General features: G+C 40.9%; 1 protein-coding gene across 3 annotated transcripts in view; it reads right to left on the bottom strand.

The window, feature by feature from the left end:
* Window positions 1-16493, bottom strand: part of plcb1l (phospholipase C beta 1-like) — a 138904-nt gene that overhangs the window by 44239 nt on the left and 78172 nt on the right. For all 3 annotated transcript variants that reach the window (XR_015720681.1, XM_087851832.1, XM_087851833.1), the window contains exons 6-10: window positions 15784-15837; window positions 13934-14009; window positions 10295-10395; window positions 9398-9564; window positions 248-394 (exon numbers count right to left, since the gene is read on the bottom strand). Coding sequence is in view for 2 of the 3 variants with exons in the window: in XM_087851832.1 (XP_087707958.1) it covers window positions 248-394; window positions 9398-9564; window positions 10295-10395; window positions 13934-14009; window positions 15784-15837 (545 nt within the window). In the remaining variant the exon portion in view is untranslated. The remainder of the gene's footprint in view (window positions 1-247; window positions 395-9397; window positions 9565-10294; window positions 10396-13933; window positions 14010-15783; window positions 15838-16493) is intronic.

The following is a 16493-nucleotide window of genomic DNA, read 5'->3' as shown; positions in this document are numbered from 1 at the left end:
TCTTGAGAAGTAACACAAGAAAGGGAGCTTGATATGCAAGGGTGCATTTGATTGACTGACCCACGAGGTATAAAGTTGAGTGTATTCACTTCAACCATAATTGTATTTCTAAATGAACGACGGATCTTTTCATTTATGGGAGAATAAAGGATCTCCCTGCGCAATCAGTCAGGAGGAAAATCAAGTTGAACGTGATTGCGCGAGCAGACCGATAGAAGAAGAAGTTTGAACGTGTGTACGTGCTTACCTGTGAGGTATGTGTTGTGTGAGGAGTTGATGAAATAGTGAGAGAGGGGAAAGGTCATGTCTTCACTCTGGTCCAGCTTCTCCGGAGGAATGATGCTGTTCTCTTCTGCATTCAGGTACCTGGTGAAGCCTTCTGCTGAGATCTGACCTGCGTGAACACAACAGCAGCATCCTAAGAGTGAAAACATTGTTTTTGGTTCAAGCGTCCAAATCGAATTGTATTGTGATGTTCTCTGTTTTTCCAGATGGCAACAATTTCCACAAAAAAAGACTACAAAACAACAATGAGCTGATTTGCTAACTGCGTATTTAAAGCTTGATACAGATTATTCTGTACATTGTTCATTTTCACACCTATAGTTTATTTACTTGGGTCCAAATCAGTTGATGAGTTTGTAGACTTGTGTCTTTTTCCTGTGGTTTGGTTTCTTTTCACACAGGAAAAACTTCAAGTAAACTCCAGGTGAACTCAACTGCGTCACTGCAAACCACATGAGCGTTAGGAACAAAAGTAAACTTGTCCAGAAAGGTGTTCTGGACAAGTCGATAACACAGAGAAACTCTCTGCGCATCTGTGCTGCTCTGCTGGATCGCAGAATAGAAAGCACAGCAGGCTACAGGAAGGTGTTTAGGTCACACTCGAAACGTACACCTGGCGGTTGGGTCGATTGAGTTTTCACCACAAATGAACCGCTCTGGATTCCTCTGCCTCAGTCCAATTCCAAACAAACTCCAAAGCAGTTTGGGATCCAATAACTCAGATTACCTTGTTCACATCTGCACAAATGAACCGCAACAAGGAGGGAAAATATCAGAGTAGAAGTAAACTAAAAAGTGCAGGTGTGAAAAGACTCCAAAAGCCATGCTGTTCCACGCGCTTCACTGTTCACTGCAGTGATCATCTTATCTGCTTTTTCTTGAGTCATTTGTCTCAGTATAGAACTATCTGCCAAATCTTGCAGTTATTCTGATTAAGAAAATTTGCAGATGCCTAAAGTTTTAGAAAATTATTTAAAAGTTAATGCACAGAATTGTCTCGTTTTTCAGTGGAAAGTAATGGGCAAAGGGGCTGAGTGCCAAAGACAGGGTAAGGAAGATGTAAAGTACTGGCAGATGGAGTAACATAATGTTGGAATTGAATTTTCTTAATGAGATTTGTCACCGTGTTAAACATTAAGGATGCCTTATCCTTTTAACTGCACAAGCTAAAATATGGTGCGTGGCATATGGTGGCATATGTGTCACAGATTTTTTTTTCCCACCCTTTGCAATGCCTTACATGAAATCTTTAACAAACTGCAACATAACTGAACATGGCTGTGAGAACATTTGAGTGTTTTTGTCTGTCGTTTTTATAGAAACTTTATTTCCACATTTCAAATGGAGGTGAATGGACTGGCATCCCCGTTCTACGGAGCCCCGCAGGGGACATGGGAGAAAAAAAAAATTAAGACGGACTTTTGCGAGATCTCGCAAAACTAACTCGGGATCTCGCAAAACTTTTGCGAGATCTCGCAAACGTTTTAGCCGCATTCTTCGGACACTGGCTCGATTCGAAGCCGACCGGGCGGTCGAGGCACGATGTGCCGGGAAAGCGGTGTTCCTCCCGGCTGTAGTAGGTCGAGACCTCCCATTAGCTCGAAGCTAACGGGAGGTCGAGACCTCCCGTTAGCTTCGAGCTAATGGGAAGAATGCAGCTAAAACTTTTGCGAGATCCGAGTTTGTTTTGCGAGATCCCGAGTTTGTTTTGCGAGATCCCGAGTTTGTTTTGCGAGATCTCGCAAAAGTTTTGCGAGATCCCGAGTTAGTTTTGCGAGATCTCGCAAAAGTCCGTCTTAATTTTTTTTCTCCCATGTCCCCTGCGGGGCTCCGTACCGTTCACCTGTGACTTTAATAAAATAAAAGCAACTTTTGTTTTCTGTAAACACGTGCCTGCATTTTTCTCCAACTTTAACCTCCTAAGACCCGAACTGTTTCATGGCATGCATTTTTAATTTCTCTTTGCTATTTGGGCTGATTGGGACCTGTTGAATGTAAAAACAGAGAATTACGTAATTTTTTAAACCTGCTTTAAATTTCAATAGAACAGTGGCAGTCTAATGTCCTCTTAAGTGCATATCAAGCCCTTGTAGAACAAAATTTGGTATTTCGGTCTAGACAACCTAAAATGTGATGTCCACATATGTGAGCGCCAGGTCCTAGGGGGTTACAGCATTACAGTGGGTGTGAGACTGATGGTAAATAACTTTCTTTCGTTTCATTTAGGGAAACTCGTTGTTTCCTTTAGGGCTGTCCCATGTTTTCCTACATTTAACTCTAGTTAAACACTGGGTTACAGTACATGCTTCTAATTATTAAAATTCAAGTCTGAAAAGGCTTCCTTTGCTCAGCAGGTAGATTAACATATAAATGTACTTTTCTCCATTTCAGGCTCCACTAGCTTCAGCTAATATTGCTACTATCACTAAGTAATACAGTGATCTGATGAAGCTAAGCTGCCCATGGAGCTGTTCCTTCCTCGTTGTTGATTGGTTGTCACGGTCACTCATGATAAGCTTTGCCTGTTGGCTGCCATCACTCAGCTAATCTTCACTGAATGTGCTTGAGAAAGTGAATAACACTGAATAAATAAGTAATAAGCGGTTGATGGAAAGCTCCACATCTCCATCCACACGAGATCATATTTCCATACGCATTACCATACACATCAAACACCTTGCCTTCATGAATTAAATTTTGAACATATAGTTGCTGCTCAAAGCAAAATACTTCCTCCACCTGCCTACACACACACACTTACTTGAAATTACGCTAAATATGCTAAGTGATGCAAGCTTGACGGGTGCAGCAGGTCCCTCTGGCCACTTTATGCTAATTAATGCGGTGCCGCCCTCTGCAGAGTTGCTGGACTAATTAACGCTAGCTGCTGTCTGTGACATCTGAGCTCTGTCGCACTCAGCGTCTTACTCCCTGCTGACTCCCAGGATCTCCCTTCGCCTGGCTGAGGTCTAACCTTTGTATCACGCATTCCGTGCAGACAAAGAGTTTCCCCATCTCTCAAGACATTTGTAGGTCAAACACGGAAAAATTTTGTAGACACGGCTGGGATTGTAATGTAGCCGAACCAGAGTGGGAACATACAAGTGCTACTCTCGAGGTGAAACCTGAGAAGAAATTCTACAGGAAGATTTGAGCCAAGTAAAACTTTAGCTACCGTTCACAATAACAGCTCATACTGAGAGGAGAGGAAATTGGACAGAGAGATGGATTCTGAATTTCACCCGTAAGACTAGAGAGCTTCCTCTCTACCATTCAAGTGAATAAGCCAACTATCCACTCGTGAATTATGAAAAATTCTCCAAGTGTCTCGTTTCATTTTGTATTTCATTCATCTTCCTTCAAACGATGCCATAACATCTGAGAGAGCACAGACTGAAACAGTCACAGAAAGTGATTCAGCAGTGAAGACATGAATGAGAGGTATAAAATAAAAAATAAACAACATCTCCAAGTCACAAATGGAGAAAGTGAAACATTAAAACGTTTAATAAAGTCAACTCTTCACCATCATTAATACACACATTTCTGGAGCACATTTAGTTAAAGCATATGGTTCTCTGTTTATCCATCAACAGGGGGGCTTTTTACCCCGAGCTAAAATGTTCATGCCACCTAAAATCCATGTATGTTTTTACGAACATGAGTGTCCTTGAAAGAGGAGAAACTATGTTTATGTGTATGTGAATCTGTGTGTGTGTGTGTGTGAAGGTTGCATGTGGAGCTCTGGACCCCTCTGCAGAGCAGATGGCAGCACTTCCTCCGGCTAGATAAATACTTCACGTGGGGAAATCTGTCACTGGGACAGGGAAGGGCATGCTTCCAGAGAGCCTGGGACAGGATGAACACACAACATCACAGTATGAGCACATGGCTGTGATCAGAGTCAAACATTAGGCAGTCAGGATGGATATGTGTGCTTCAAAAAATGACTTTTAACTAATTTAAGGACCCGTGATTTATTCGGTCACATGTGCAAACAGAGTAAAGGAGGCACAGGGGAGGTTATTAAAAAGACAAAGCTTCTAGTTTAGTATAGTTTCCATAAAATGTTTAGATAATCATTCTTTTCTTGCACCAAAGACATTGTTTTGAATTCCTGACATAAAAGCATTATTTAATCCTCCAGATCTCCAACATAATGACAAAAAGTATTAATAAGCAGCTTTAATGCTGTATTCTACAGCTCTGCCATATGGACCCCTTCGTAAAAACCACCTGTTATGTTCACTTGACTGCTTTCTTATCTTTTTTCAGCTTACTACTTACTCTCAGCGACTACATCGAGGTAACCATTCAAGCCACCGATACTTCTGTCGAAACCTTCACTCAATCTTTTAGTAAAATTTGAATTTATGTCGCAGCTGAGCTTATCGCAGTTTGATTTGGGGTAGAAGTCACGTGACATACTGTTAACTTTAACTGCAAGTGCATTTTGTTTTTACAATCATAGATAGGCAAACGTGTTAACCACTACACTAACACACCAAAAGACAAATCTGAAAAAAGAAGATAAGAATTAGGTTCATAGTATCCGACTCCTGGAAGCTCTGTGATGAATTATCAATCTGTATGAAGCCTAACGCCAACTCCTTCTCCACCACAACCCTCCTTGAATACGTAGCTAAGAAATCGGGTGCATTGATGACTAGGGCTGGGTATCGTCACTGATTTCTAGAATCGATTCAATTCCGATTCACAAGGTCCCGAATCGATTTGATCCACGATTCGATTTAATTCGATTTGAATCTGGGAAATTTTGACAGTCAGAAATATTATAATTCAGATCAGTGCATTTACATATTTTTGTATCTATAAAAAGGAAGCTGACACATGCAAAACTTTATCAAAGGTGTGAGCGTCACAGCAGATGCCTTTGTGTCAAAGTAGCTGAAGATAAAACACAGAAAAACATGAAGGCGATTTTCCTGGCCTGGGATTTTATAAAAATATTTTGCAGTACATCAAAAACAAAAGAAAACCATTAATGAACATATGAACATTACCTCTGACGTTACAGCGGTTTTATTAGAGACACGGCTAGGCGTTTTGCATTTTGCATAATTTTAAAAAGTTTAAAACGAAAAAAAAAAACGTCGGCCGACAGCCTGTAAACAACGGTAGATTTGTGCGTAACAAGCAAGCAAATAATAAAGAAAACCGATTTTTAGACGGGAAACTGTTCTTGAAGAGAGAGAGAGAGAGAGAGAGCTGTGCATCGTGGTCGAAGCAAAACAGTAAAAGTCAGAGTGAATCCATGACGATGTTTATGTGAAGCGTAGTTTGGATCTTCTTTTGGTGCTGGTTCGGTCAATATTGTTTGGAGAGACATCAAACTAACAGCTTTAGAATCAGCGCATAAAGGGCGTGAACACAAAGCGCGGACCCGCCGACAGATCAGAATCAGCGAGCTGTCGGCTTTCAGCCCCGACTGTGAGAAAGCGACATCTAACTGATTCTGATCCGCGGGTTGCGCTGTGTGTTTATGTCTTTGTGCAGAAGCTCTGTACCTGCTCTTATTTACTGTCTTAGCTGTTTGGTGATTGTTGAAATTTTGTGAGATTTCACCAGAGATTCTGGCATTTCGGGCAAAATAAATTTATATTAAAAAATCGATTCAGGATTTTAATGAATCGATTTTACGTTATCCAAGCCAGAATCGATTTTAATCGATAAATCGATTATAAAAACCCACCCCTATTGATGACTTCCCAGCTTTAACAGTTTTTGATGTTTTAAGCCCTGAAGGAGAAAATATACTAACAAATGTAAACATATAGAGTAAGTAATCTAAATACAGCTATAGATGGCATATTCAAAGGCAGCGATTGGTTTGACACTATGGGGAGAAAAATCAACCCAGCATTTTGCTCATAATAAACCGTACACGGCGTACGATAACTCATCCATTTTGGCACAGTTGTGTAAGATGCTTTTCTAGCACAGATAAAATTTGAATTGGCAAATATAAGACCTTGCTGCCTGATATCTGGAGTGTGATGTTTTCCAGTACTGGCAGCTCTGGGTCTACTGACACTTGAGACATCATGAAAGCACAGCATGTCCAGGAGGGCTGGCTCACCAAGACGCATCCATCTCATTTCTTTATGTATTATTCTGTATCACTCCTAATCCTCTAAATATTAAAACTAAAGTCCTTCTTCTATTAATTAAGATGGTTGACATCTATATATAATTTAAACATGGGAATGAAAAAAGAGGAGTGCGTTTAAACAACACCAACAACATGTTACTGCTTAGACAACATATAGGTCACATTAAGCAAATCAGCAATCAGGAAGCCAAGACACACAATAAAGTGAAATGATAGCAGATCAAGAAATGGTGCTGAAGTCCTGCACATACAACTAAAAAATGAACTGTAGGTTTATACGTTTTAGATTTACTGCAGTTTAATCCTTTGAAAGGAACCAGGCAAACTATTTATTGCCCTTTCAATTTTAGGTACAAAGCCTTACATTATATTACACAGACAGATAAAGACATGTGAAGAAGAAAGCCTTTGCCAGACTCTCAAACTGCTTCCAGTGAAATTAAAAGGGTAAATAGCACTTGAATAACTGATCGTCAGGAGGTGGGAAGGTTTTGGCACTTTGCTGGTCTGGAGCATTCAGATATGTGTTAGCTCAATGCCTCACTCCTCCCAGGAGTCAAACTGTGCAATACTCAGAGAATCTGCAAAAACACAAAAGTAAAACTCTACAAGTCTCAGTTAGCATGTCAAATGTTAAAGGTTATGACAGTACAGATAGAAAAAGACTATCCAAACTGATGTCTTGTTTGGAAAGAGTAAGCAGGAGTCACCTCTCTATTTAAAGAACTTAGCAGCATAGATTAGGCTTGAAAGGTGCATCTGAACAAATCAAAGGACTTCTGGAACAATGTCCTTTTGGACATGCAAAACAAATGTATAGCCATAGTGCACAGCACCATGCTTGGCTAACACCAACATGTCACAGAATTTCAACACCTCATAACATCTGCCAGCACGGTGGTGGTGGGGTGATGATTTGGACTTGCACTCACTGGATGGACCGTGCATTCCTCTTTAAACCAAAGTATTCCAGATACCACCTGACTTGCAGCTAAAGCTTGGCCTAAATTAGATCATGCAACAGGACAATGATCCCAAATGCAGCAGCAAATCTACAACAGATTGGCCAAAAAAAGAAAAGGTGTTGGAATGGCCCAGTCAAAGCCCAGACCTCTGGTGAGATCTCATGAGAGCTGTGTATTAAAGAATGTCTGTAAACTTTAATAAACTGAAGCAACATTGGGAAAGAGAGAGGGCCCAAATGTCTCCACAACGGTGTGAGACTGACAAAGTACTCAAATAATTGCTTATAAAGATAATTCTACATCATGGAGTTTACTTAGTTTTTCATAGGACTCTATGTAGTCCTATGAAAAATTCATTTATCACATGATTTAATAGGAGAGGTAGAAAACGAAGAAAAATCTCAAAACCCTACAAAATATGAGTAACTGTATTCCGTTACAGTTACCGTTTAAAAAGGTGGTATTTAGAATACAGTTACTTTGTTGAAATAAATGGATTACACGGCGGTACTTTCCTGTTTCATATTGTGGCGGGTCAGGCCTGTTTGGGTTTTGTTTGACAGCTACGTTCTGTTGTTCCAGGTGGCAGCGTTACGGTTGCCATGGTTACAGGGTGACGCTCTCTCTCTGCGTGTTTCCTGGGTGAGAGAGGCCTTTTTGTTGTTGTTGTGCTAAGCTAATAGGCAGAATGCTACCGGTATAGCTCTAAAGAATGTAGCATCATAGGCAGTGTAGTCCGTGCTGCAGGGAGAATGGACTGCCATACACGTTATGTGTCTGTGAGCGAGGGAGGGAGAAAAAGGAAAAGTACGAGCTGTCATCGAGCAAAAACGGGAGCTGGAAGCATTTAATATAATAATAACCACTGCAGCCAAGAAGAGAGCCTGACGAGCCCAGTTGTAAGTAAGCTATTAAGACTCGACTGTACACCGTGTTCGTGTTTTCCTCCAAAAACAATAAGTTCCGCTGGAGCAGCCTTTCAACGCCTCTCTCTGTCTCTCGCAAGCAAAGTTGACCCAGACAACAAAGTAAAGCTAGTTTTCAGCTACGAGCCGACACGAACCCACCGTATTAGCCAGAGGTCCCTTTACTACGGTTCGGAGCCGCGGACCTTCAGTAACAGTAATAAATCACAGCAATAGTACATTCATGTAGTTGTAAACAGCATGATAATATATTAAGTAATCCAAAGTATTCAGAATACGTTACTCTCATTGAGTAACGTAACGGAATACGTTACAGAATACATTTTGGGGCATGTAATCTGTAATGGAATACATTTTAAAAGTAACCTTCCCAACACTGGCTAACAGACACATTGGGCCATATGTTTATTCTTGCAAAGATTTCAGTTTAGAAACAGGTTCAAGCTAGCAGAAAGATTCACTGCTCATTCAAAAACCACAGAAAAGCACTGCTGAATGAAGACGCTGTAAACTGACTCCCAAACACCGGACGCATGCATAACATCTGAATACGTTCAACACTGCTACACACATCCTCTGCTCTGCTCCGCTTGCTATTTATTCTATTTTGTTCAACACAATTCATACACATCGTCTTCTTCATCTTTCCAAGCAGTGTAGTCGGTTATATAAAATAAAACGTTGGGAAATTTCCTCCAGTAAGTTTAGCACAAGTTGGGAACAGGTGGAACATTTTGATGGCGGTGATGTGTGTTTGACTGTGAGTGTTTGGTATTTACAGACTCCTTGGCACCCCACTATGTCCCCTCACTTGCAAAAGCTTTGGATACCATCCAGCAGTCTCTATGGCAACACCCCTGACAAATTTATTGGTGGCAGCGGCTGGAGTGCAGGGTTAGTGGAGGAGGACGGTGTAAAAACACACAACGGGCATAATGTGCCGGTGTTTTTCCGATAGTTTTTACTATAAATCACTTGCATGCTATCATGAAGTCGATCTGTACTAAAAGGTGTTACGTGCATGTCTGTGTACACATAAGCTTGTCAGTGTGCCTGGGATTGTATTGACAGAAATTTGAGCCACTGACCTTTCTGTGCCAGCAAAGCATTGGGTTCATATTTGTCAACCAGCAGCTGGACCTGCTCTGGTTTGAGAGGAGGGTAGAGTATCTCGTTCAGACGAGGGTCTCGCTGTTTACTGTTAATGAACTCTGTCATCTGCTCCACTGTGAGGTATGGTCGACTCTTGGCTCCCCTGAGCAGAGAAAGGAATGGGGCAGAAATGAGAAAAAATTAGACAAAACATCTTAAAGGGCTGCTAAGCAAGGTGTGGGTGCAAGGACGGGATTAAAAAACAGCATATGGGGAAATGAAACAAGGAAAAAACGATGGAGGGGAGGAGCTGTAATTAAAGTGCAAAAAGACGCTGCGAGGCAGAGCGGCAGACATGCAAAACAACAGGATTAAATGTTGTGTTTTGAGTAAATTATGAGAATTCATTAAAAACGGCTTTCGCATCCAAGCCTGTTCGACTAAATTATCTTCTCCACATCCTCCTGGCTCTCCTGCTACCTCACTTAACTGTGATTAAAATACAGATTTATGACTTGGAGTAGCGTCGGTCGAGCTGGCGTGCTTCCTCGGCTGATGGTCTCAGTCTGGGCCAAAGGGCAGTTCTGCTTCTGCAGCACGAGAGGCCGAACCAGCTAGGCTCGAGAAGTCACAACCAGGGACATTAGAACACACTTTCCTGGGCTAATTAACGTCTTATTAATGGATAAAAGGATCTGGCTTGAACCTGGGAAACCAAATTTTCCTATCGAGGCTACAATGAATGTATGAAAAAAGCAACAGATGATTTGGGGAAAAAAAAATATCAATTGTGATTTTTTTGGACATTTTAAACTGGGAATTCCCATATTCTTTGGAGGTGGAAAAGGTTATTATTACCACACAGGTAGAGCAGAGAGAAACACAGTACTTACACTTCAGAGAAGATGTGGTCCAGCTCAGGCCGAGGGCAGATGTTGCTCAGGAACATGCTATAGACATCTGGAGTGAAGTCCTCCTGGGGAATGGAGTCATTCTGCAGCAGACGGAAGTAAGATAGGTGAATAAATTGCAGGCAGTAGTGTTTGGACGTACTGTGGAAGGGCAAAAGAAAAAAGTGGATTTAAAATGTACAAGCTGATAGATAAAATATGTGACAGGTGCTCTGGAGAAGACTTTTCTTGCATGCATCAGTGCAACAAAACTGTGTTTATATTAGTTAAATAAAATGAGTTTAACTCTATTTTCAGTTTAATGCACTGATCCTAACGTAGCCTTTACAAAAACGCAATCTTTCATGTAGCATCTTCTTTATCTATGAGACGCTTACTTGTGTATATCTATGTAAAGTAATGAGTATGTGCACAGTAAAGTGAATTTTATATTTGTATAATCTTGGGATAAACAGAATTATTTAGTTTAGCCAATTTAGCTTAGCTCTACATGTTTTGAAAATTAATCAAATCCCTTGTAACTGTTGCTTAAGAAATATATATATAGTAGCATTTCCTTTTTCAGGACCTCTTTCAGAGTAAGGTTGGACACATTGGAGCAAATATTCTAATTTCTGGAGCTAAATCTGTTGCTTATCATCTGGTTATTTGCGTCTCTGAAGTCAGACTTGGTTTCTCACATGACATGTTCCCCTTCTGTTCTTCCATCGTGGTTTGACGAGGAAATATTTTTTACATCAGGTTGTGATGTCCTGAGAATTATAAATGCAAACTTCACTTCTGTACAGTTCCTTTTAAGCATGCAGTAGTCACGTCCTACTTAAAGGATAAAAAATTGGAAGTGGATCTTCTGAGTGTTATTGATACTATATCAAAACTGCATCTTTGACTAAAATTTAAGAAAGGTTTGTTTGTTTGTCATCCTTTCTACACGAGAACAATGTTTATGAGACCTTTCACAGAACTGAGTCTGCGTTGTTGAAAGTAACAAACAATATTCTGATATTCTGCAGATTCTGGTTGTTCTGTCTTAGTTATGTGGAGTTGTGTGCTGCTTTTGACCTTGAGTTACGCATTGAGTACTTCGAGCACTGTGGAGAAGTTAAGGGTTTGACTCTTAACTGGTTTAAATCCTATATTAAACAGTTAACATTGCTTCTGCATTAGCTATTATAACATCTGGACCTCCACAGGGGTCTGTTCTTTATGCTTTGCACATGCTCCTGCTACGTCAAATTATTCACAAGATAGAATCTCTTGATGGTTTAACTGTATTTATACTTGGATTGTGGATATCACTGAGCCACAAGAAGGCTCAATGAGTGAATTTTGGATATAATTTAATAATAAAAATGAAATTTGATGTCCCACAAGAAGAAACTGAGGCCACATTGTTTGGCTCTCAGATATTAACTGAGAGGTCGAAGAATAACCTGGGCTCCTTAACTCCGTTTATTATTAAAATACAGGCTAACTTTGGGATAATCAAATTAGAAGTTTCACAGATAAATAAAACTAAGACATATTTTCAAGCTTTTGGAAACTGATGATTTCTGGAACTGTGACTGGTGGATTGGTAGCTACTGGTTTATTTGATGTAAACACTGTGAGCCATAGCCAGACCTTTTTAGGAACCTGTTTATTCTATTTTATTTTGGTGTAAAGAACTTTGGGTTTAAATGTACTTATTATCAAACTTTCCCCGCATACTAAGAAATTTCATGTCGTGCAGACTTCCTAGTTAGAGTACTGCTGAGGTAAAGACATCTATCCACTAACCCACTAATGTGACTAAAAGAAACACAGATCTGTCATTCCATCTGCCGTCTTATAGTTGGCCCTCTTGAAGCAATTGCAGAGATGCAAATAACAAACGGCAAATGACTGCCTGCAATTTGCACTTAGCGTCGGGCTTCTTATAGAGCTATCAGAGGCAAACGGGTATGATAAAGACACAGCGTGCTCAGCAGCAGGGAACAGCATTTTGCCAGCAAGAAACAGAGCAGAACCACACAGTCTTAGAAAAGACCTGGAAGGAGGGAGGTGAGGAAGGATGCACAGAAGTAGGGGGGATGCAGGTCAAGCCCTGTTGAGACTCAGTGAGTCATTCAAAAGACATTGGTGTGAGCTGGGTTGTGTATGTGCTTTTGCCTGGGAGTGTGTGCGTTTGAGGGATTAACAGCAATACCATTTAGCTGTAATTACTTGTGCAATGGAATAACAGCAAATCCCAGCAGACCTTCATACAGCAATCGGTTTTTACCTCCTGCTCTCTCTCCCTATGCTAATTATGTATAGCTTGTTCTGACTGTGGGTGTGTGTTTGTACTCCTGTGTGTGTGTATATATTTATTTATTTATATATTAATTCCATTTGTGTTCAGAAGCCATTGATTGTAGCCAGACTTGGCCACAATTTGCTAATCAGATTAAAAATAATAAGTAGCTATAATCAGCTGAGATTACATTTAAAATCAGGGTGCCATTAGATCTTATTGTACATGGTCAAAGGTTCTTTTATTGCGTTTTGAATACATTTTATATTACTGGCAGTTCTTCTTTAATCGGAAGGTTGCGGTTCGAGCCCCGGCTCCGACAGTCTCAGTCGTTGTGTCCTTGGGCAAGACACTTCACCCGTTGCCTACTGGTGGAGGTCAGAGGGCCCGTGGCGCCAGTGTCCGGCAGCCTCGCCTCTGTCAGTGCGCCCCAGGGTGGCTGTGGCTACAATGAGGCTTTCCATCACCAGTGTGTGAATGTGTGTGTGAATGGGTGGATGACTGGATGTAGTGTAAAGTGCTTTGGGGTCCATATGGACTAATTAAAGTGCTATACAAATACAGGCCATTTACCATTTACTGGGAATCAGTGTTTCTGGGATTTGATAAGAAAACTGCAGTAACAAAAGAAACTGAAGCCCACTTGTATGCACACAGAACACCTGTGCTTTGCGTCAGGTTTGTTATATATTCTGATTTTAACCAACTGAAAATGCTGAATATCCAAAATGCATTTCATTTCACTACAGACTTAACCTAAGATATAACCTTTTCAGTGAGTAATTTAAATGTAAACACGTTATATGAGTTCAGTCACTGAAAGTGACCTGACCCAATTCCCATTAGCTTTTCAGTGTGTTTGCCTTACTAGACACATATCATTACATTTAAGTGTGCGTTCAGAGCAGCACCAAACAGCAGTTTCCCACTTCTAGGGATGAAAATTGTTTGCTACTGTTTGAATACAGAGCACTGTTTGCACCTCTATGCATTAGGGTGCAGCGTCTCTCTAGTGGCATCTAAAAAAGGTAGCGATAAAACAGCTTTTGTCATCTCTATTGCTCCCACTGGGTCTATTTGTTGCATTACAACCCAGGCTAAATCCATTCTGTGCTGGGACTCATGCAGAAAATAAGACGAATAAGCACAGCCACAATCAGTTTGTGTTTTAAGAGATGAGCTGAATAGTCAAAACAGAAATTGATGGATGGATGGAAAGATGAAGGCAACTGTACATAAAAGAGACAGGATGAGATGGAGACAGAAGCCGGTTCAGGGACGGAGGAAATATGAGGCGACAGTAATACTAGAAAAAAACAGAGAGCTTCAGTATTTTGGAGTCTCACTCTGCCAGAAGGGAGGTTACAGCTTTCCAACGCTGTCTCCACTCGTTTCCTGTCTGCCGAGAACATCCTGAAGATACTGTAGGGAGACAAAAAACATGCTGTTATGAGTAATCACAGAAAATGCCACACACGGAGAGACATTCTCACTCCTTTAAAGGCTGTGTGTCAAACAGATGAATTCGTCACAGCATTTAACTGACACATATTAAGATTATTCTGTGAAAATGTAATATTGTAGCAACAGCTTAGGAGGGAATGGAAAAAAAATAAAAAGGGCGAAACTACAGGCCGGACAGGATGCAACACTAAAGACAAATATTAGACTCAGATGACGCCTGTGTGGGAAAAGAAATGCAATATAATAAGGGAGGGGTAGAAGATGGGACATCAGGATTTAAATACTGCAGTCTAACAGCCTTTGCAATGAATTTTACATTCATAAAGGTTACGCAGTAAATTTCTGTTTATGCTGAAATAGTCGGAGAGCTACTGATTCAGCTTATTTGGAGCATTAGGAAGCTGTGCAGCAATGCAGCAGCATAAATCTCCTTTAATGAGAGGTGTTTCTAATATGTTTGCTCTCATAGATAGATGGGTGGACTGAGATAAAATAGTGTAGTTTTAATATGTTTAATATTCACATTTAAACATGGAAAATAGCTTGATTTTAATACTGCTTACAGTGAATTGCAAAGTTTTCCATGGCAAATGCCACTTGTGTACATAAAAGCGACAAGTCTTCATGAATGCGATGCCACACAGGCCCCAACAAAGATGAGGAAAGAAAGCATCCCGGCAATGGTGTCATTTTGCAAATCACACCAATTTTCATCATCGCTGTCAGAATTTTTTATTATCATGTCATTGTGCTTGTGCTTGTAATGCTATAAAGTCTGTCTCAACAGAAGCATCTTTTTTTCTTGCATAAATAAACAAAAGGCGTGCAGATGTAATGTTTCTTTATGATGTGCGCATGTAAATAACGCAAAATGATCTCAAATCACATCACATCGTCAGCGTCTCGGTTCATTTAACTCTGGAAAAACACTGCCGACAGGCATCTGTGTTTTCAGGCTTCTGTCATCTGTTTTATTCCGGTGTATACAGACAATAAAAGTGATTTACAGTGGGCTCTAGTGTCACTGCAGCCACAGCAGGACATTTAGGTCTGGTTCTGTTCGGAATAGCCTGTTTTAATTGCTTGCGGAGGTATGCCTGCGCAGGTCCACCAGCACTTACTGTACGCTCAGTGGAAGAGCAGTATCAAGCTGACATTAGTCAAACTGACATGTCTTCCTAGCTAGGAGGTTAATTCCCTAAACAGCAAGGAGTGTCTCTCTCCGTTGACACCCACTGCTTTCCTCCGCGGCTCTGAGGGAGGTTATCGCGGAGGTTCACTGCTGCCCGCCTGCCTGAAAGCTCAACTTGACTAATGGAGATGGAGAGAGGTGGATTTTCAATGAGGCGATGACAAACTTCCAGATAAATCAAACTGAAACGGAAATATACAAAATGAAATTCTCAGATAAATCACAAACTGACACAGACTAAAGTTAAGAAAAATAATAATAATAATAAAAAATTCACATGGGTGAAATGGGCACGAATCTATAAGCGTGAGATAAATGAAAAGTGGTGATAAGGACAATAGAATGAATATTGTCGTGACAGATGGAATGGGTAATATATTCTAATAAATATGCAAAAAAACAAAGTGTAGGTTTAAGCATCTGCACGCTTAGAGAGAAGGCAAAAAGGCAGAGGAAACTATGCACCGATGAAAAGAGCAGAACCGTTGCGGGGATGGGGGAGGGGTGTGGTGGGGGGGTGGATGAGTCACACAGACTTACTTCTTGACGGGGATTCTTCCCTCAGGGTTTAGCTGCAGCTTCAGCCGGGTGTATCTGCATTGCACAGAGCACACATCATCAGCAGCTCGTGATAGCAGTTTATTCAGAGTGACACTCTTCATCAGGTTTAATGTATGTGTGGGGGCTGTTTGCTTCATCTTACATGCGTGACTGACATAAATAACTGTCTGCCACGACCAGGTTTGCAGACTGGTACGTAATGCATCGGAAAGTGATAAAAAGCACGTATCCAAATATCTTAAAGCAGCTGACTGTGCATGAGTGGACTTCTCTTTGCATACTGCGGATAGATCTGCCGGCGTTTACACGGGAGGTCAGAACTGTGGGCTAATCCCTGGAAGTCTTGAACGCTGGCAGGGCAGAGCAGTGCAGCAGCAATGCACAGGCAGTGTGTAACCTGGCCTATAAATAGCTCGGCTGCAACAGGAGCCATCATCGTAGGCTGGGCTTTGAGTGGCTGCTGGCTAATAATTAATATCCATTACAGTGTCCACTTGACAGAACTTGGCGACTGCCTCAGGCTAATAGGCCGGTGACTTTTAATTGTCAATTGGGATCAAAGTTTGGGGAGTTGTTGTTTTTTTCTTCTTTGTTAAAAGCTATAAACAAAGTTTTGGTTGGGATAACGTTAGCCAGTAGCACTGCATGAGGCTTTATTCTTTTTTTTTTTAAAGATAATGATTAAAAGG

This window comes from Neolamprologus brichardi, chromosome 15, assembly GCF_056152115.1.
Source record: "Neolamprologus brichardi isolate AB-2024 chromosome 15, ASM5615211v1, whole genome shotgun sequence".
Taxonomy (NCBI): Eukaryota; Metazoa; Chordata; class Actinopteri; order Cichliformes; family Cichlidae; genus Neolamprologus; species Neolamprologus brichardi.
The sequence above is the reverse complement of the archived record's forward strand: the minus strand, read 5'-3'. Positions and strand labels throughout refer to the sequence as shown.